The following is a 21,168-nucleotide window of genomic DNA, read 5'->3' as shown; positions in this document are numbered from 1 at the left end:
GGCTTATAGAGAAGTCCTAGCTCAAACAGGAACAGGAACCAAAACACTAAGATAAGGTCAGAAAGTGCATTTTAACTAAATTTCCTTTATCACCAAAGGATGAAGCACAATTATCTACCTCCATTAAAAACAAAGCAAACTTCTACTTCCTCTTAGTCAGTTAGGAGAATATCAAGAAAAAGAAGCTCAGAGAGGTAAGCTGTTAGCACAGTTCTTTCCTTTGAATGCTAAGACAATGCCATTCATTCAAGAAGAGGCTTCATCTAGTAACATCTCATTCAAAGCGTTACTCCCATTCTGTGAGGTCCTTTCTGTTCTGATAGGGGCAAATATAATCTCAAGTCTGCACTAGGAAAAGCACAACTATATCCAGAGGATAAATTCAAAGTAGATCTACCCTGCAGATGAGCAGCAGCTACAGAGTCTGTGGCTGAGCTTTGTGACAAAAAAGAAAGACACTAGAATAACGTAAAACTTGAATGATGACACCCACCACATAATGCATTTATTCCCAGTACTATGCACAGCCATACTGCTCTTGTAAGTCCACATCACAGTGCAGACTGCCTCCTCATTTGCCTGAAATAACCAATCAATTACAACAATTCAAAGAATGTTTTAGCTTTCTTATGAAAACTTATAAAACTTGAAGCACTGATATGATTTTACTTCCTCACAGTAGACTACTGCTAAATATTCATTACTTCAGGTGGCAGCCAGGTGCAAAAGGTAAGGCACTGAAACAGCAGTAGCTTTAGTTTCACTGTAGCTACAGATTCAGATACCTTTTGGAGTTGCTTTCAATGACAGTAATCTAGGTCTTGGTACTGCTTTCAAAGAGACAGATCCCGAAGTTCCATTCTGGCAGGCTTTTGAAGGCCATCCTCCATTCTTGATGATGACTGTGGCACTTGTAGCTACAAGGGAGAATGATGGAGAATTTGGTCAAGGAAGTAGCTAGCTTGGAGAAAATTAAATCCTAAACTCATTTTATTATTTAAGTTACAAGAACTCATTTTATTATTTAAGTTAGAAGAACTAAAGTTGGAATACAAATATTATGAACTTTTTTTGTTATTTTCTGTACAGACTGATCAACTGTAACAGATTAGTCCCTGGATGTTGCAAACGCTTCTCAGAACTGGACATACGGCTTTGAACTTTGCACAGGAGGTGGGTATATGCAAGAGAATACTGATAACAATACATGAACAGAGGCTTTACCATGTCATACAAAGCAAATGTAGAAGATGTTTCAGTTTGACTAAACCAAGATCAGTCTGAAGACATCCTGGCCACAGAACTGATTGGTTTGTGTGTTCTGTTTTTTTTTGTTTTAAACAAAAAACAAACAAACAAAAAGATTAGTGCCTCAAGCAGCATCTTTCCCTTTTCTTTCTCATTTCAACAGAGAGATACATGCTACCAAACAAGGTTTAAAAAAAAGTTCTGCAGTACACATTCATACAAGTGATTTCCTCAATGGCAGAGGTCCTTAGATGTTGACCATCCAACACATACCTCTCTCACCAGAGGAGCAGATAGACTCAAATTAGGAAAAGCAGGACATTTTCTGTCACATGTAAAAAATCAGGTTTCCAACAGAGCAGTTGCTGCTCAAGATGTTTTACTCCATTTCAGTGGATCTTCAGAGAGGTTTGGTTTAGTGTCACAACAGAAAGCTTTAGCTCAAGAAAGAAAATTGAAATGTGGGGAGAAACAATGTCTTGTTTTAGTTTTACAGCAAGAAATATGAAAAGATTTCTGAAGTACGTACTGATTGAAAATACTTCAGCTCAAACAGCAGAAAGTTATGGCGATAGTCAGCATTCTGACACATTAACAGTAAGAAGTTGACATCACACTTACCAGAGCATAAGCAAAAACTAAATCACTCTGGAATAGATGCCATGCTGTTGCTTTTTTGTTTGTTTTTTTTTGTTTGTTTCTTCAACAATTCATTAAGAGAAGCAGGAGGAAAAGAGATTAATAAAAGTAGATTCATATAATATCAAGCTTGCTTCAGATTAGTGTTTTAGGAGGCTAATTCTAAGGTAACAGAAGTACACATCTAATACTACTCATCAAAAGATCGAATGCAGCCTTAAGATTACTTTCATGTCAATTTAAGTACAGTAGCATCATTCATCTAGGAGTTAAGCCTTTCAGAAAAGTGCTTCTTGACCAGGAATCAGTACGTTTACAACAGGAAGGAAGAACAGAACTCCTTCTTCTTTCCTTTTTAGGTACATGACAAAAGTTTTCTATTTTTTTGTTTGTTTGTTTTTAAAATAAAGGAGATAGATCTCCTCTGAAAGTACAACAACTAAACATCTGCAACCAAAATTTATACATGAGAAACAACCTGCATAATACATCAGTGCTGCAGTCATTCTGGTAGAATTTGACCCCATCCAACAGCATATGATTCAAGTTAACTTGTTCTAACAAAGCATGAGCTCTGAAGCAGTCCATTTTTTTCTGGGAGCTACTAAATTAAGAATTTTAGCTCAAAGTTCACTGCAGGCAGCTACTGCCTGCCCATAAACTGTTGTGCTGCTTTCCAATAATTCACAAGCACACCAAGGAAGTAACACTTTGGGGATAAGAGCACTCCTGGTGCAGGATCAGTAAGGCACCATTCACTGCATTAGAAGCTGTGGAATCAGACAACCAGATTGTGTGCAGAAGAAAAAGAGAGGCCTGCCTTTTTCTGTGAGTAGATGCTGCAGCCTTGATGAGATAACAAGTTTTAAAATGGTCTCATCAAATCCAAGAGCTAGACATTTAAACACAACTCAGTAAGTGCTCTTTTTTCCCCATAAGTTTTGATGATACAGAAATGTATCTCAAGGTAAATCGCTAGATTTTTACCTCTAAAACACAATTTCCTTTACATGCAATTATTTTAATGCAATTAAAGTTTCTTCTGAGAGTTTAAATATTTCAGTATGTTCAATCATAGTACTTTCAGCTCATGACTGAAATTGTGAAAGTTTGTTAAAAATCCGTGTTTTTGATGCTCAAACTGACACGTATGCAAAGTATGTTCTTAAAATCAAAAGCATTTCAAATCTCATGATTTCCAAATTTCTGAAATAGTAAGAGTCTCTCTAGAGAAAAGAATTATAAAAATCAAATGATCATTAGACAGAAGAGTAATGCTGCTGAAATGATCAGTCCAACGATATCCCATAACAAAGAGCTGAGCTGACACAGCAGGAGGGACACATTGTTTTGTAAGTTTTTTTCCCCACTAACAAGATGAACTCCTTAAACAAAACAAGCAAAATGACTTTGTAAATTTAACGCAGTTGATAGGACGATGATAGTTCATTATAGATTTCCTGACATTCACAGCAAGTCTATAGTTCTGATTTTGTCAGGACACACAAATGTAATAAAAGCACTGAAGGATTACAAATACAGAATTTTTCCTGACATTACTGCATAGAAGACTAACTGAAAGACTAGGAGAAAAAAGGAATAGCACTGAACATAAAACAGAGGAAAAAGTAAACTTACTTCTTCTCTGCAATTTGATTTGAAATCATATATTACATTATATTAACATATAATCACATGTAACCCAAATTCATTACACACAAAAACAGATAATCAGACTGAAATAATTCTCTTGAAGTTTAGCAATTTGAACCAATGAAAATCACCTCATTGAAAAATCAGCAAATCAAAACATTTCATACATTCACCATAACCAAGTCACAAGCTTTAAAAAAGAAATAAAAAGAAATACAACCTACTTCTTTTCCCAGTAAACGAGGTTAACAAAGGAATAATACAAAAGCTGTAAGATCCTACTATCAGCAGTGTCAATAAGGTAATATCACAGTGGCTTCCTGAATCAGTTGGTGGTGTTAGTGTAGAATTGATGAAAATATCAGGAGAAAAATTAGTTTCTGTGCAACTGCGGAGTCCTCCTGGTATAGTCATTTAAAAAGGATCAGAACAAGCTTGAAGTCAAAGCCAGACTGCAGCCATGCTCAACCTCTCATATTCCTCTTGCTTGCTCTTTGTGAATCGGAGTGGAAAAAACTGTAAGCTTCGAGGCAGTGGACAAAACAGATTAAAGCAGCTAGCAAATCACTCTAAATAAGGAGTCATCGGTTTGGATACTTAATCTGCATACATTTCTTTGTTATGAAGCAATGACCCTCTCCTTTGTTATACGAGGAGTAAAAGGGAAGAGAGGACAAAGCTGCTTGGGAATTCCAGATACAGTTTTAAAACTGAACAGCAAAAGTCAACATGGCTGTCAGGGCAACAGAGCCAGCCTGATTACAGAGAAACACGCAGTGCATATTTTATTACACATACTCTTATTCCTTTGAGGAATATGCTAGCTTTTCATTTTTAATGAAGACGCTACAGGAAATAAAAAAGAACAAGAGAAAATTTAGTTATTATATATGCATGCATGCGCATACATATAGCAAAGTTGTATGTCAAAGCATAGTTGTTTGTTGTTGATTTTTTTGTTTGGCTTTTTTTTTTTTCCAGACCATCGAAGGCAGATTTCAAAAGAAGGCTGGCACAAAGTAAATGCCTTTGCCTAGTCTCACAGATGAAATAAACAATGCAATTGTAGCAGCACGTTTGAATGTACTCATTTGAATATGTATAGCTGGAAACACTGATACATCTGACAGAGTTAGCTGAGTGTTAATTTCTTCACATTTTTACCCCTACAACTACCACAACAACTGGCACAAATCCTGGGTAGAGCTTCAAATTTAAGTTAATTCTGACATTTTTCTCCCCAGTTTTGACCAGGATGGACCTGCTTCAGGCTATGCACCGATGCTTACAGTTGTAACAGAAATGATAAATTACATTCAACGTTGCACCTGCTAAAAGCAGTTTTACCCATCTGCTCATGATCTCATCTTCACATTTTGTCCTAGAACTCTAACAGCTGACATGATCTAGTTCAACACAAGTGTTTAGTATAAGAAAAAAACCCAAACATGCTATTTCAAATATTATGGCAAGAAATTCAGAGTTCACACTTATTTCTTACTAAACTTTTCAATTTCTACTCAAGAACACCCATTGTTTTCATCATGTTTCATGACAAAAGAGGAGCTGTACTGAAATCTCTATTCAACAAATCAAAATCCAAAGCTTGAAGTTCCTTCATATGGTATGTTTGCAGAAGGAAAGACTTTAGCTAAGAGGCAAAAAAAGTAAGATGTAAAAGTAATAAGAACTAAGATTCATGCAGGATTCCTTTCAAGGAGACTTTTCTAAACAGATGTTGCCAGATACCAGTTTAAATTACTTACAATTACTACTGAAAAGACTTCTCTCACTCTGAGTGCTGCTGAGTGATGAGATACTAGGTGTTCTCTCCAGCACTGATCTTTTGACAGGCACTTTGGATTTGGAGAGTAGTTTACCAGAGCTAGCCCGGGAAACCGGCGAATTTTTCACAGAAGCATACTTCTCTTTCGGCGAAGATCCTAGACCTGCCAAATCACAGAGGGAAGGATAAAGAGAGGTGGAAAGTGAAAAGAACAGAATTAGAGAAAAACTTAAGCAATTTCTTCTTCTACATGTATGCCTACAAGGAGAAAGATTTACACATATTAGAAATATATTAAAAAGGCTATTATCTCATATTTACATGGTAAATAGTATAGATGTATTTAGTTTTTAAGCTCCTTCCTTGACACAAATGCTGTAAATACAGCAAAACAGTTCTGAGTACCCAAAAACCCCCATTTTACCTTCATACTGACCTAAGCCCTGAGTCAAGAGCTGGTCTTTATAAGACTGGCCTTCAAGGCAGATGTTTGCATGCCCATGAAAGCTTACTACTTGCATTCCACTACCTTTGTGTATTATGGTTAGCTGTCCTGGCAACCCCATGAAAATATTACCTTCACCTCAAGATGACCTAAGACAGATTCTTTTGTTTCTTCCCACCCTCAAACACATACTGTTTTTTTTTCCTGTTTCGTGAAATACTATATAAGATAGTCTACTTTCAAGGACAAACAACACAAAAGTATCAAACTGTACTCTTTTCACATAAATATACCTTAAAACTGACTAGTTCTACAAAACTAGTTAAACACCACATCTTGGAACCAAGTTCAATGGTCAACTAGTGCAAACACATTTTTGCATTAACTGCTGCTCTCATTTGAGCTCGCTGAATATAAATGCCCAATTGCTAGATTAATCAAGCTATTTAGAAATGGGAAGTGTGCCATCTTCAGACAGGAGCCTCCTCTCATACTGCTAAAAATGTGGTTGCTTTGTTAGTAACAACATTTCAGATTAGTAATTAACTTTCAGTTTATTCCTCAAGGAATGCATCTAGGCCAAAAATCCAACAGTCTTGGAAAAGTTATGTACACACAGACTTATCGTGCACATACCAGGCTGGCTAATATCAGCTCTGAATTAAAATTTAGATATTAAGATCTTTTTTTTATATAAGTCTCCAAAAAATGACGGAAAAGACTTCATTATTTTTGTAGAGAAATCAAAACAAACAGAGAAGGAAGCTAGATTTAGGTATTTTCAATTGTACGAATTATCTTAATTCCTGACTTTATTGCCTTTTTAAAGTCTCACAGACCAAGTTTATCTTACTCAAAAACAGATGAATTTTACTTTGATCAGTTTTTCTATTTGAATATAATAACCCTTCCTTTTATTCTTGCCAATAGTCATATTTCTGTCATGCTGAAGCTATGCAAGAGAGAGTTGAAATATGAGAAAAACAGCTAACAATTCCACCTTATTCAACATCAGTTTTGAAGCAGAATCCCCCTTCCTGAATATCAATGATCAAGAAAGCAACAATTTGCACCAGGTCCAAGAAAACATGACATTAAGGGATTATATGAAGATCTAAGCAACAGAAACATGTTTGCATTTCAACAGTAGGTGGTGCAATAGGATTAAATAACATGCCACAAATTCTCCATCAAGTACACAAAAATCTGAATAGTGTGAGTAAAGGAAGACAGATCCATGCTAATCCCTGCAGTTTCAATCAGTTCAGTAATAGAGAAACCCTGCCTACAATATATACTAACAATGCACTATGATATGATTTGATACCAGTCACTGAATATGACATACAGCCTCCCTTAGTCATTAAACATGCTTAAGTGTCAGACCTCCCTTATGATCTGCACTTTTACTGTACTACTAAGCATCACTGTGATGCTACATATGGTCTTAATCTAGTCTACTATTAAATCAGAGACAAAATTATCACCATATTCTGGAATTCCTTTTATTTTATTGGATATTTTATTTTACTGGACATCTGGATACATCCAATTCATCAAAGAGCATTCAGCCTATCTTGTGCTATGAGAACACTGTGAACCATAAGCCGACCCTCATTCACGGAAGTCACTTCAAACAGGCACTCTAGGCAAAAACCTCTAAACTCTCTTGTCTGATAAAACAGATAAACAAATTATCAGCACTGATTCTGGATTTCACAGAACAAATCTGTTCGAAACCAACTTTCTAAAACTTTGCAAGTAAACAAGCTTATTTCATTAATGGATCAACATACCAGAAAACTAATTAACCCACGCCAGTCAAAAATTCCTTTTCTAAATAGCCTCTCAGCAAAAAAAGGTAAAAATTAAACTACACAACCAATCCCTCCTAATAACCACATATCCTAAAACAAAACAAAAGGCTGCTGTACGTTAGTATGACTTCATGTGTTAAAGGTTTACATTTCAAAAGGCAGATTTTGGAACAAATACTGCTGATAAGCTACATTCTGTTGTTTGCTATTGTGCCAGGTTCCAAGTTCATCCACTTCAAAAGATACAGGAAAGAAATCCTGTTTTCTTCGGTCATTTTCACTCGAGAGGGATAGAGGCAAGCACGTGAAAATACACATATGTAATTTCCAGCCAGTTTGGTTTTTTCACTGAAACTGGAACGAAGCAGTTCACTAAATCAGCAGTGAAAAAACAAGTGGGCTTTTTTTCTTTCTTTTTTCTTTCAGTGGGCTCCAGGACACCAACTTTCAGAATAGAGTAAAACAGATAATTTTTGTTTTGTTCTTAGTTCTACTGCTTGGTGCTTTCCCTCTAAGGCTTCTGTTAAAATAATTACAATGTACAAATCACATTTTTCAAGAGCTCTCCTTGAAGAATTTTAGTCATGACAAGACCATTAAGCAGTAACTCTTGGTGTTATTTCAAGCAATAACAATGATTTTACAAAGCACTTCAGAAGTACCACTCCCTAACCAGAATTAAAAGTTTTCAAGATAGAGATGAGAATATATGGTATACAAAAGTACTGGAAACGTGCAAAGAAGCACGATATTTAGTGATCTATCATTATAATGACAACAAGCAATAGCATCAAAGTAGCTGGCTTTCATCAGTTATTTAATCTAGTCATTGAAGTGGAAATATCACATTCCCCTACAGTGAAGTAAAAACCTGGCAGTTCTTCAGAAAAAAAAAAAAATCTCCACGCAACAACTATGTTACAGCAAGTATGTTAAAATATCTCCTTGTGTTCCATACCAATACTAGAATGTGGGTCATTTTTCAAGTAGTTCTGATTTCATGTCCTCACTCAAGTAAGTATCCCCTCATGTGAATCCTGCATAGCCGGGTTATTGTACAGAATAAATTAAGGCTGGAGCCCAAAAAACTCCTATTAGGAAAATAAGCATATGCCAGTAGTGACTAACTTGAAACAGCACTGACAACAGGCAGATTTTAAGGTTAAATATGTATTGACCAGGTTAGAGATTCAGAATCCGAAGTTTCAAACCCTATCAACACATTTCACATCTAGAACCGAGCACAGAGCAAGTGGAGCTATACAATACTTGGAAATTAAACGTCAGAAGCCCTTCCTAAACAGAAACTTAGGGCAGACTTATGTGCACAGCAGGTCTTTGGAAAATCTTTGTTGCTGTTGTTGCTTTTGTTTTTTAATGCAACAGTAGCTGGTTTGGGGCTGTCATATTTCCTGAACGCATTAAATTTTAGACTTCTATCTTATTTCTTTCTGATTTTTCTTCTGCAAGTGTAAGGTTCCAGAGGGTGCTAAGTGTTTCAACTTGTAAAAATAATTTAATGCATGACAAAAAAAGCCAAATCTAAGTCTACAGGACAAGTTTTTTTTTTATAAAGCAAGGAGACTGAAATGTTCAAAAGAACACTTTGGTGTCCACTGAAAGGAGTAAATAAATCATGCAAAGACAAACTCAGCTTTGCTAGTGTTTCCAGCACACTACTCTTTCCAGAGATCTAAGAGTGCTTCTGGTTGTTGCTTTGAATGCTGCACATTAGCAAAAGTACCAATAAATTTCTAATGGCTACAAGCTCCATCAACAATTCAGCAATATAAGTTTGTAGTACTGTCTCTCCCTTCGAAAGCCTCAAACTACTACCAAAACTGCTAAAGAAAACATGTCAGTTAGGTTTCCAGTAATATTGTAGCTGCTGAACATAAACACAGGCTAAGATAGCGAATGTGAGATTACTGATGAGTCTTCAGATATTTACACTAGAAAGATTTATTTGTTTAGGGGACAACAACTGATCATAGAACAGTTTAGATAGAAAGCAAGATTTAATTCTCTATCTGATACAGGTTCCCACAACATTACTCTATTCACCTGTGATCACTAGGAATGTGCTCCTCCTTGGCACAGATATCAATGAACAAGAAGGACTGTCTGTGCCCCATCCACAACAGGACTGCTAGCAATCACCTGGATAGATACTCACATGTTCCTCCCTTTGCAGCCCAGCATTCTCAGAGTAAAACTGGAAAAGAGATCATCAGTGCATAATGCGTTTTGTTGTTGTTAACTGTTGACACAACCAACTCTTTTTATTGTCTCAACCACTTTGCAATTTCAGTACTGTTTGCCATCCAGCTATCTGCCTCAATTTTATGTTTCACTTTTGTAGACTGAACTGGAGCAGACCCACGAATAACCACATCCATATGGTTGCCTGGTTATGTCCTACAACCGAAGGCAAACCCAGTCTCCAAACAGCAGCTCATTTTATGCCATGACACTGCTACGTGGTAAGGCTTGCCCATTCCAGCAGTGCCAGGAGACTGTCATACACTGTTTGTATCCTGTTTTAAATAAGAAGTCCTAACTAGTAGTTTTAACACAGCTGTAAGAAAGTTTCATCTGTTTAGTACTAGTGGGCACAGGGAGGAGTCACGGTAACATAGTATGAAGAAAGCTGAAGCAAAACCACCAACTACACCCAATTACATTTGTCACCATTTCCTAGCTCTCTGGAGCTCTCTCGAGCCACGTCCCCTTTCATGTTGAGCACAAAGAATTTCTTGATAGTTTACATCTTTTATAGCCATGTTGTCACTGCATATTTTAAGTTTTCTTTATTACGTAGGAATTACATACTCCATGCTTTGCATGAAAAGAAACCTCACTGCAGCAAAATATGAATACTTTTTTTTTTTTTTTGCTCAGTAAGACAAGGATTTCTGTTTCTCTCCTCCTGTACCCCACCCAAGGAGAATTCAAAACTAACCAGTAAAGGTGAAGAAGTATTTGAAGATATCTCAGCATGTCCTTGCAAGTAAATGACTAGGTACAAAGAAATTCCCCTGCAGGGAACTGGTGGGCACATTACTTCTAAAGGAGAATATACTTATAGCTACATACACATTTCTGACAGCATTCATATGTGAACTGGTAGTATCAGTCTCTTCAGGTATGACTGTGCTTCTTGCTTCAGGTATACCTAACTGAAATCCCAATACAGCTCGTAACAAGTTATGTGTAAAATGTCTGGGAAATTCTATGGAAACTTAAGTCCCTAAGTATGGCAATGACGGCATCAGAAAGAAGCTGGAAGTTAACAGATACATAACATGTTCAACATCATACTGGAAGTACTATAGTCTTTGGAATAAATACCATTTAAGTTTACACTCAAACCAGGCCACCACCATCACCTCCTCTATTTCTACCTCTATCTCCAAAAAACTCAAAACACCACCTTTAAGAATATCAAGCCAGATATAAATCTACCAGCTTGCTTCTAAGTTATTCACTGTAAAAGATCCCATATTACTTCACAGTCAAAATAACTTGCAGCTTCTACTCATTTCTCATAACCCATTTGACTTATAAAACTAATAGAAATTTTATTTATTTTTAAATGCTGAACCATACATACATAATGCTTACAAAATATTAATAACTACTGCATGATAAAACTGCTCTTTGTTAAGGAAATGTAACAAAAGAATATAGACGCAAAAATTATAGCAAGATTTTCCACTAGTTGTATGCAGTCAAAACTAAAAGCAAATTCATTGTGTCTAATTCATGTTAGATCATTTTATGGATCCTTTCTGGCTTCAAAATGTGAATCAACCCTTCTGTACCTGAATGACTGCTTCTCTACCTCATTAACAGAAAACACTTCTCTTGCAGACCAGGTACCTCCTTCCCCAGATATAGCTTGTAGAAAAGCAAGCTCAAAGAAAAGGAACAAGCAGAACAGCTTAGAGGAGTCACTTGCTCAGTTGGTCAAAATCACAAGGCAAGTCATGTCATTTATGAACCTACTTGAGGCAAACTTGAGTTTCTTTCTACAGACATCTGGCAGCAGTGTACTTTCAGTAGGGAGGATTCTCCAAGCTCCCCTTTGTTAGCAGGTTCTGGCTGGATAACACTGAGGTCAGACTGAAGCAAGCTCCACATCATACTATGGACACATCTACCCTCACAGAAACCCATGTATTAATTTCCTCCTTCCCACACTTCCAAGGAGAGATATGAGAGTTTTAAGTTCATTTAACATATACTTTAATTAGTCTAATGAAGCACTGAACATGTATTAAAGAGAGAAGGGGCCAATTACAATGGACTCATAAGTGTAAGGACAAATGATGACCTTGAACAAGTTAGTCTATGAAGAACCTGCTTTGAAGATCCGTAAAAGAGGCTGGCTCTTCAGAGGGAGAGGAAAAAGCACATAAAAAGAGTGGCTGAAATTAAATTTAAAATCTTATTTGCAGACTCTCTGGTGCATTTCAGATTTGTTCATGAGAAAGCATACGGATATCTTTACAGGTTAACTCCCCAGTCCAGCTTTTTGATAAAGACCTAGGAGTTTCAAGCCAGAGAATCTGGAAGCTGTTTGTTTTTTGAAATATTTTGTTTCCTCTTGGCAGCACATCAATACAAACTTGAAGAATCAGATGGTAGATAGGAGGAATGATAAAAGCTGAAAAGTGATTTGCAGTTACTATGTTTGGTTGATCTTCTGGTTAAGTGTCAGCACAGAAACTTAAGACTGTGGGAATGCTTATTGCAACTAGGTTGTTTTGGTTCTGCTTCAGTAGTTTTGTGAAAGGCTATACCAAAAAATCCAGAATTATCAAGTATATATACATGTTTCCAAGCTGCATGAAAATCCAATGGAACCATTTGGTTTCAGTTTTCTATCTGCAAAGAGTTTCTTTGTGAAATAAATAGCTACAACACCCAATAATGAACACTCAATCTGCTTTAACTTCAAAAGCTTCTCTGAATTACACTTTCAAGTGCAAGATTAAGCCAAAAACAAAACAAAACAAACAAAAAAAAAACCAACAGAAGGAATTTAGGCATTATAAACAAACAAAATCAGTATTTCAAAATATCATTGAAATCTTTTGTGGTTTAATGCAACCTAACTGTATTTGCTATAGAATATGAAGAATTATTCCCACACCCCAGTTCAGTCAGTTGCAGCACATCAGAAGTCCTTCAGGATGATCAACAAAAAAAAAGGGCTCATTTATCCAAAATTCTCAAGGAAAAATAGAATTCAAACAGTTGAATTTCCATTAATCCAAGCTTTCACTACTCTAGTTAAGTGACATGAAAATACTATCAAGAGAGGAAGAGGGAGTACCACTAGCTTAAATTCACACAGAAGTAACTAAATATCAAGATAATAAACCAGACGTTACTGACATGAATCACAGAAAAAATAAAAAGGTACCTAAAACGTCAGAAATAACTGTCAGATGATGAACATGATGAACTACACTTTAGAAACAGAGGCAAAAGGCATTTTGGTTCCAAAGATGATTTCACATGGCTTTCATTAATTTCTGGAAGTCTTTAACAATAAAAGTAGAAAAATATTTTAAATGTCGTCAAATAATGCCCATTATGCGTAAGATATGACATAGCTCTTATTGCTAAGAAATCCACAGCAACATGAAGTTTCATACAACAGAAAAAAAATTTAACCATAACTTTCAGCTAAAGCAGAAGCGTAGGTGAAGTAGTAGCATATCAAATTTTAAGTGCAGTTGAAGCTCTGCTCCTTTATGAACTTACTGGTAGTTTGTAGTCAGCAGTACAAGGAAAAAAAGAATGCAGTGGTAGGCATTTACATTTTATACATAAAATAAATCTCCTGTATTCCTACTTTATACTATTCAAAACCAAAACAATTTCCTGAGGTTCAGACTGTCATAGTGCTTCACGCGCATTTCCTGATACAGGCTGACAGCAGAAGAAATTGGAGCAATATGCTACAGAACCATCAAAGCTCCGTGGCTTCTTCAGATCCCCCTGCATCTCCCTTCAAGTCAAAAGAAGGTCTGAGTCTTTCCAAACTATACTACCTCAACTATTAGCAGGATATTACTATTCCTCTGTGTTTATGTATATCCATTAGAAGGCTGCACATATTAGCTGGGATTAAAAACAATAGTTGCTTTCATTTCTGGCCTGATTCAAAATCCTCAACTAAGGTTCCAGAGTTACACACACCTCCCAGTAAGGATCAAGTGACTCAAACATATTATTCTGTCTTAAATTCTGATAGGTGTTTTTACTAATAGAAAAATAAGATACCAAAAGGCATGCTGCCTGTGTGATACCGGATGACAGACAAGTCCAAACACTCCACTGTGGAAAAGTCTACATGGAAAAATCTACCGGGAATTGATTTTTGTCCAAGAACAAGTATGAGATTACAAGTCATTCTCTTACAGAGGAAAGAAGGTGTCTAGCTTACATTTGTGACTCAATTTGTAGATTTGCAAGTCACCACTGTTGCAGAAATGGAATTTGTACATTTCACAAATCACCTTTGCACACTAAATCAAGTTGGACTCAACTCTTAAAAACAAACAAACAAACAAAAACCCCAATTTCTAATTCAGCAAAACTCCAAAATCCAGCCAAGATGTGCTAATATTGGTGAATAGCAGTACACTTTGGGGGCAAAAAAAAAAAAAAAAAAAAAGAAAAGTTTAATGAGCTCTTCAAATAACCTCCAAGTAAGTAATGCTTAAAATATGAGTTTTCTTCTCCTTCTTCTATAAACTTTCTCTGCTGTCTCCTATCTAGAGAATGATCAAGGAACTTCCTTAGAACACATGCTTCCTATTGTGCTACATCCAAAAAGTTAGTTTTATTTCGAAGTAAAGAAAAACAACAAAACAAGTTTTCCGCTCCTGCAAACTTGTGATCTAATTGGCATCTTACACTGGGCATTTTTTCTTTTATTTCTTGGGTGCAGGGGAGTTTTCTGCTTACCTATCAAAATGACGATGCAATGTATTGCTCATGAGTTCTTTTTTACTCTGAGAATATGCACGTAAATACATTTTGGACAGGTGTACTGCTTGTCTTCCCCAGCATACATGTGAGATGACATAGCTAGACCATCACATTTCTCTTGCCTTCCTACCCTATTACCCAAATATACCCCAAAACTGGTTAAGAGTTAGCTCAACCAGGTTATTAGGATTTGGACAGTTAAGACTCATCTTGACAAGAACCAGACTGAGTCTGAATTCAGTGCTGACCCAGTTACAGGCAATGTGGGCTGGATTATGTGACCTCCAGAAGTCCTTCCCATCCTGGATTTAGCTAGCCTGCCTATAACCTAGAGAAATCCTAACAGGAGACAACCACAGCTACTGAGCAAGTTACATATCTGTGTTGCTGGACGGTTGCTGAACCATACTGAGGTACATGTTTAATAATTAATTGTTCAAATTACTTAAACTGAAAGAAAAAGTTATTCCCTACACTAACACTTCAGCTACACTAATGGAGAATTGTTTCATTCACAAGCTGTACTTTCAGAAGCAGAATTTGTATCTATAACCAGCCATGCTTTCATGTATTTCTAGTGATAGTTTCATACAGCTGCTCTGGGTTAATAACGTAAGGGACAAAAATACACCTATATCTACCTCAGTTCCTCTAAGATAGTAAAACTCTAAATTGAGATTCCAAGAGTGGCTAAAAGTATTCCAAGAAATTAGTGGCTTACAGATACTTATCTCACCGAGCAAATCGTTCATGTTAGCAAGGCTTAAAACTGAGAACAGAATAAACCCACTGTCTTTGAGAGACTCATCCCATAAAGAACGATAGATACAGATTTTAATCACGATTCACCACTTTTATATAATTGAGTGAAGTATTTTGGACTGTTGTATAACTGCAGATTGAGTGGGTAAAAAAAAAAAAAGAAGACAATATTACTGAATGCCCTTGAGTAAGCACACATTTCAAGCTACAGGGTAGTCATTTTTTTTGTAGCATAGTCATTCATAGCTGGGCTGCCCTCAAAATTAGACACACTTCCATATTTAGTTAAAAAAAAAATAGAAAATTACAAGAGCATTTCCAAATCTCTACCATACAACTACAGAACGTAGCTTGCACACACCAGATTTGAACGGCAGCCTAGAGTCTACTTTTGAGATCCATTTTTTCCTCTCAGTATAAGTCAGCCTGAGTTTAATTAGCAGCTGAAGCATCAGTCTCTAATTTTGTTTTATCCTTCCTAGAAACTGTAGAGCTATATCAAAATTAGGTTGAGAAAATATGGTACATACCGAAATAAGGGCTCACTCTCTTAGGAGCACTATATAGCTGCTTATTGTAAATGCTCTGTACTAGAGCTCTGCATTTCCTCCTTTTCAGTTACGCATCATTTGAATAACTTCAGTTTTACCTCCACAAAGTTCTTTTATATAACCAAACTATGAGTAACGTTTAGATACCATTGTCCCTTCTAACCACCTTCCTTACAAGATGAGATTTTAAAATGATTAAACAAAACCCACTTTTTTAAGCCCTGTATTAACAATTCCAATTAATTCACATTTAGTATAAAAAAATACAACGCAGTACCATCAAATAAGTTCTGTTTGAAAGTATGTTAAATGCAATATCTTAACTTTAAGAAACTTTATGTGGTAGCATCCCAATCAAAATTCATCTTACCAGAGCTTGATGATAGAACAGTTCCTCTCTGAGAAGGTGCTTTGATTGTGCAGGTATTTTTACTTTCACTTCCCCTCCTCAAGGGAAACACAGATGGCACCATTTTAACCTTGGACACTGATGCATTTCGTAGAGCAACTGGGCTTTTCTTTGGTGTATTCTTCTCTTGTGCATTCTCACCTTTCACAGAAGGCATCTGCTTTAAAACAGATGATAAAAAAAACAATAGATCATAACTATGAGAAGCTGAGGATTACCCTTCCGGGCATCTGTAGTGAAATACTGACCATACAGGTAAGTGACACATTTAGCTGTTTGCTATCACAGGGTCCACCAAAGATGCAGTCAGTCATACCACCTGCAGTTCACAGCTTCAAGAACCCTCCCTTAAATGGCTTTCAGCAATACAAAACTGGAAGTTTAAAAACAGTCACTAGTAATGACAGAGATTATAGAGGTCACTTTATGTCAGAGTTCCTTCTTTCCTTGTCCCTTCATGCTTTAATTGAGCTGTTTAAATACGACTGTGCCCAAACAAGATTACTTTTTTTAATCTTTAAACCAAGCAACTAGCTAAGTTAATGAACTAAGATGTTGGTGGTCGTGCACTACCCGAAATGTAACAGCCACTGTCATGGGTTTCCCTGCCCAAGTCTTAAGTTATGGCAGAGAAACAAGTAAACCTTTCCACATTCAGGAATTTAAGAATGTATGTGAGACAGGTTTAAGGTAACCAATTCATAGGTAGCACTATCTTTTATACAGAGTTCTTGTTCTAGTTCATATGCACACTCATTCACAACTATTCATGCTGAAAAACTACACCTACAGACGTAAGCCTATGAGCACATACAGATGTTCTTGTAGTTTTTTGTGACTCAATGTGATAAGAAACAATTTGGACACACTATGCACTTTCCACTTTTGACTGTAATCCCCATTTTCAGAAATTAATCTGCATCTTACAGAAGACAATGTACAAAGTTCAATCTAGCTGATTACTGAGCATTTTAGATTATTTGCTCTATGGAGTTACTGAGTCTCAGCAGAATAATTAGAATTGCAAAGGCTTCCATCTCTGAACTGGATGAATTGAAAGCATTCTCTTCAATCTGTGGTTCTGAAAGTAGTGGGTAATGCAGAATACAAACCTTAAAATACTTCAAATTTATAAAAGACAGTCCTTACTTTCAAGTTATTAATTTCTTCTGTAATGCTCCAGAAATTGACAACTGCTTCCATTCTACCTACTGCACATTCCCCCTTATACTGAATTTTAGTAAAACTTTTTGTTTCTAGCAAAGCAGTAAAGACCGACAAAAATTCAGACAACTCCACGTTTCATTAATAAGTATGCTGTCTCCATTTTACTGAGTAAACCAAGATTTTCCCGACTTGGCCCCAAAGCTCTTTCCTTCTTTCCCACTGTTCCTCTTCTGGGAAACCTCTTTCAGAGTATGTGAAAGCAGCATGTTTCTCCTGACAGGTAGCTGACTAGTCCAACAATATTTTCCAATCCATCATGCATGCATACCTTCCAGGCAGGAAGTTTGCACCTTCCAATTGGCTTACTGTCCCAGAAAAAGGTATGTGTCTTCTGCATAAAGCATAGTTCCTAGCTACTCTTAACTATTCTAATGAGTTCCATTTTTACTTCAAATAAAAAAAAAATCCCAAACTATTCAAGGTACACAGCTAAATTAACAAGTTAAAAATGTTTCACCAAATTGTTGGTCTGAGAATTTTGCATTACTTATTAAGATACGTTTAACATTTCTATGCAAAAAAATTTAAAAAGTATGTTTTAGAACTAAATTATGTTTTGAAAGAAAATTATTGAAAACAGAAGTTTATCTTTAAGATAAGCTTAAAATACTCAAAATTACAGTATCACTAAAATTATACTGATAATGTGCACATTAAAGTTACATTTCTAAAAATCACAGAATTGTAGTGGTTGGAAGGGACCTTTAGAGATCATCAAGTCCAACCCCCATGTCAAAGCAGGCTCCAAAAAGCAGGTTGCAAAATCTTAACAAGTGGCAATATACAGTTTTGCTAGTTAGACTGCATTAAGATGCATGTGCTTTTATTAGAATAACAGAATACTGACTGTATTGCACTTATAAAATTTTACAAAAAAAAATTATACCATAGAATAAGATGAACGTTGACAACACTAGAAAGCTCTTGAGGTCAAGTGCTAATTGCTTACTCAGAAGTTCAACCAGTTTGCAAAATTTTATTTCTCTCTCCTTTAAGTAGGAAGAGACCGCACCCCAGAAATCAATGTTACAACTACTTTTGTAGGCACAAAACCCATTCCAGTTTCCATCCAGCACTGTGCAATACAGAAACCCCTTTCTTCAAGTGAACAGAACATTTAATTAAATCAAAGAAAAAAGCTTACCACAGGAACTGAGTGCAGGACAAACGTTTCATTTGCCACATTTTCTAACAACGGTGCTTCCAGAATTCCCATGTTGCAGTTTTGCTCTTTTTCACCTCCATTTGGACAGATGTTTTGAGCACAGGGCTGCACTAAGGAGTTTGAAGTATCCATTTCATCACTCAGCATCTCTTTTGAGTCTTCTCCACACGCTGGAAGCACATCAGAAGCCAAGGAGCACACTGAATTGGTAGCACTCACTTTGACAGTGTCTTCCAGATTCTGCTTCAGCACAGGTGTCTTTGAAGTCCTGTGGGAAGCGGTACTCGGATGTGTTGTGGCGTGCACAACTTGGCTAGTAAAGAGGTGTTTCTTAAGATGCAGCTTATGGGGCTTATTCACAGGCAGTTCCACTTTCATATCTTTAGCTAAATCTATTTTCTTTTTCAGCACTTTTACAGAAGGGGACAGTTGCCTTGAGGAAGCAAGTAGCGAGGATGAGGAGGCAGCTGATTTTTTTGGTGACTGAGGAGACTGTTTTAAGGGTTCACTCTCTCTTGACTGTAGTACAGGTCTAGACATAACCTTTGGCTTCACATTTTTGAAATTAGGTTTGGGAAAACTAACAATCTCACATTTCCTTGATTTGGTTATTGATGACACAATAGGCGATCTGCCCACTGTTCTTCCCGCAATTTGACCTGAACTAGTCTTAAGCGAAGGCCTTCGGTTATGCTCTCCTATGAGCATCTCGTTTGGTCTTAGTTTAGAAGACTTGTCTCCAAGTTCTGCCACAGCTGGAACAGGAAAAGCTGTGGGTTTTGTTCGCTCTTTAGGAGTTGAAGTAAATAGAGCAGTATTGCTTTCACCAGCCACAGGACTGAGGACCAAAAAAGTTGCTTCACATTTCAGTTCTGGTTTAACTGTTCTCTTTAGTTTTGGTACACTGCAAGGTAGCACTTCAGACACAAAAGGGGTGTTGTGCTTATACTGAAAAGCAGCATTTGCAGGGATGCTTTGTTCTTTGGTTAAGGGTTCACTAGTTTTCTTTGATACTTGTTCTCCGATGTTTTCTACTGGTAGAAGGTACACATTATTTCCAGGACTATCCATGCATGTCTGAGCAATGGAATTCCTGGTTTCATCACAGTCAGCAGTATTCTGCAAGACCTTTACTTGCTGATCTTCATACGTGAAGATGTATGGTGATAATTCAGCTTGTGCATGAGGATTAATACATCCAGCAGCTTGCTTTCCAGACTGTGCTGCTGTTTCTAATCGTTCTCCGTCAACGTTATTAGTATTTTCCATATTGAATTTAACACCTGCAGAGGCAGGGTAATATACTTCAAAATCAGCAGAGGCCTCTAGGCTTCCTGAAGCCGCTACTGTAAAAGAGAAATTTGCTGTTTTTTCTGAGCTGATTGCACCCAATTTCTCTTTCATATCTCCTTCATCAGAAGGGATTACCATTTCCCCCAGATGCACATCATTTTGATCAGTTTCCACTGTTCCACTTACAACGTTAGTAACATCGAATGTGGTTTGGTGACAGTGTACCCTGTTTTCTATCATGGACTGTGTGCACTGCTCTGAAGCAACATGTGGTAATACACAGTTTGATTCAGTCTGACTGTAAGGCATAGATTGTTCAATACTCTGAGCTTGCATTTTTGTCACAGCCACATTACCTTTCAGGAAGTTTGTCGTTTCTTTCAAGTCACAATTCAAAGGATATACAATAGTCTGCTCAGTCAGAGAAGACTTGCATTCACTATCTTTATCTCCCAAGAGAACTCCTCCTTGGCAGTTGTATTTACCAGGCACCCTTGGCAGATGAAATGCTTCAGTGCACTGCTGTTTTAAAAGAATACTTCCAAAGTCTCTCTTATCTTCAAGAACAGCATCACCTTTATGCTCGGTCACTATATTTTGGTCAGTTGAATCACCATGTAACTTGGCAGCACAATTCTTTGAGGGAAGTGTAGCTTTGTCACATGTGTAGTCATTTCCATTTTCATCCCTTATAAGCAAGGAAGACTTCAAGCCATTCTTTGCTTTGTCATCTGACTTTTCAATACTCATTTTGAAGGCTAAATTTCAAACAATTTTCATTTTATGCTTATTTAAAACCCCAGAGAATGCAGACTTCTGAATTTTGCAGAAAAAACAGCTTTTCCCTGGAACATGTCAGCTGTCTGAGAGACATTTAAAAAGCAGGTGCTTGTTTTTGTACTTTCCAAGAGGATTCAAAAGTTCTAGGATTAAAATGAAATGAAAAGTGATTAGCCAAACCAGGATTTTACAGTATTAAGCATTCTTAAGCAGTTGGTCATGACGTGAATCAAGTGCAGCCATTTTGACAAATTTTGACCACTCTTCCCAACTGAAGAGAAGCAGGGAAGTAAGACAGGTGTTGAACATCTCTGCACACCTGCAGTGATGTATTCTAACTCTCCTATCAAAGAATAGGACGAAGGAGGACACTGGCATTGAAAAC

General features: G+C 36.8%; 1 protein-coding gene across 15 annotated transcripts in view; it reads right to left on the bottom strand.

The window, feature by feature from the left end:
- The window catches only part of MTUS1 (microtubule associated tumor suppressor 1), a 111,832-nt gene that overhangs the window by 62,994 nt on the left and 27,670 nt on the right, over positions 1-21,168 (bottom strand). For 10 of the 15 annotated variants that reach the window (XM_040699403.2, XM_046940361.1, XM_004935995.5 and 7 more), the window contains 4 exons: positions 18,690-20,926; positions 16,280-16,478; positions 5,307-5,489; positions 786-917 (listed from right to left, as the gene is read on the bottom strand). In XM_040699403.2, the coding sequence (XP_040555337.1) occupies positions 786-917; positions 5,307-5,489; positions 16,280-16,478; positions 18,690-20,753 (2,578 nt within the window). In that variant the 5' untranslated portion in view covers positions 20,754-20,926. Of the gene's footprint in view, positions 1-785; positions 918-3,764; positions 4,061-5,306; positions 5,490-5,762; positions 5,863-16,279; positions 16,479-16,566; positions 16,768-18,689; positions 20,927-21,168 lie in introns of those variants that run through there. The other 5 variants (XM_420684.8, XM_046940367.1, XM_046940368.1 and 2 more) reach the window with 5 other exon arrangements.

The sequence above is a fragment of the Gallus gallus genome, chromosome 4 (assembly GCF_016699485.2).
Source record: "Gallus gallus isolate bGalGal1 chromosome 4, bGalGal1.mat.broiler.GRCg7b, whole genome shotgun sequence".
Taxonomy (NCBI): domain Eukaryota; kingdom Metazoa; phylum Chordata; class Aves; order Galliformes; family Phasianidae; genus Gallus; species Gallus gallus.
This window is presented reverse-complemented; position numbering and strand designations above follow the sequence as displayed.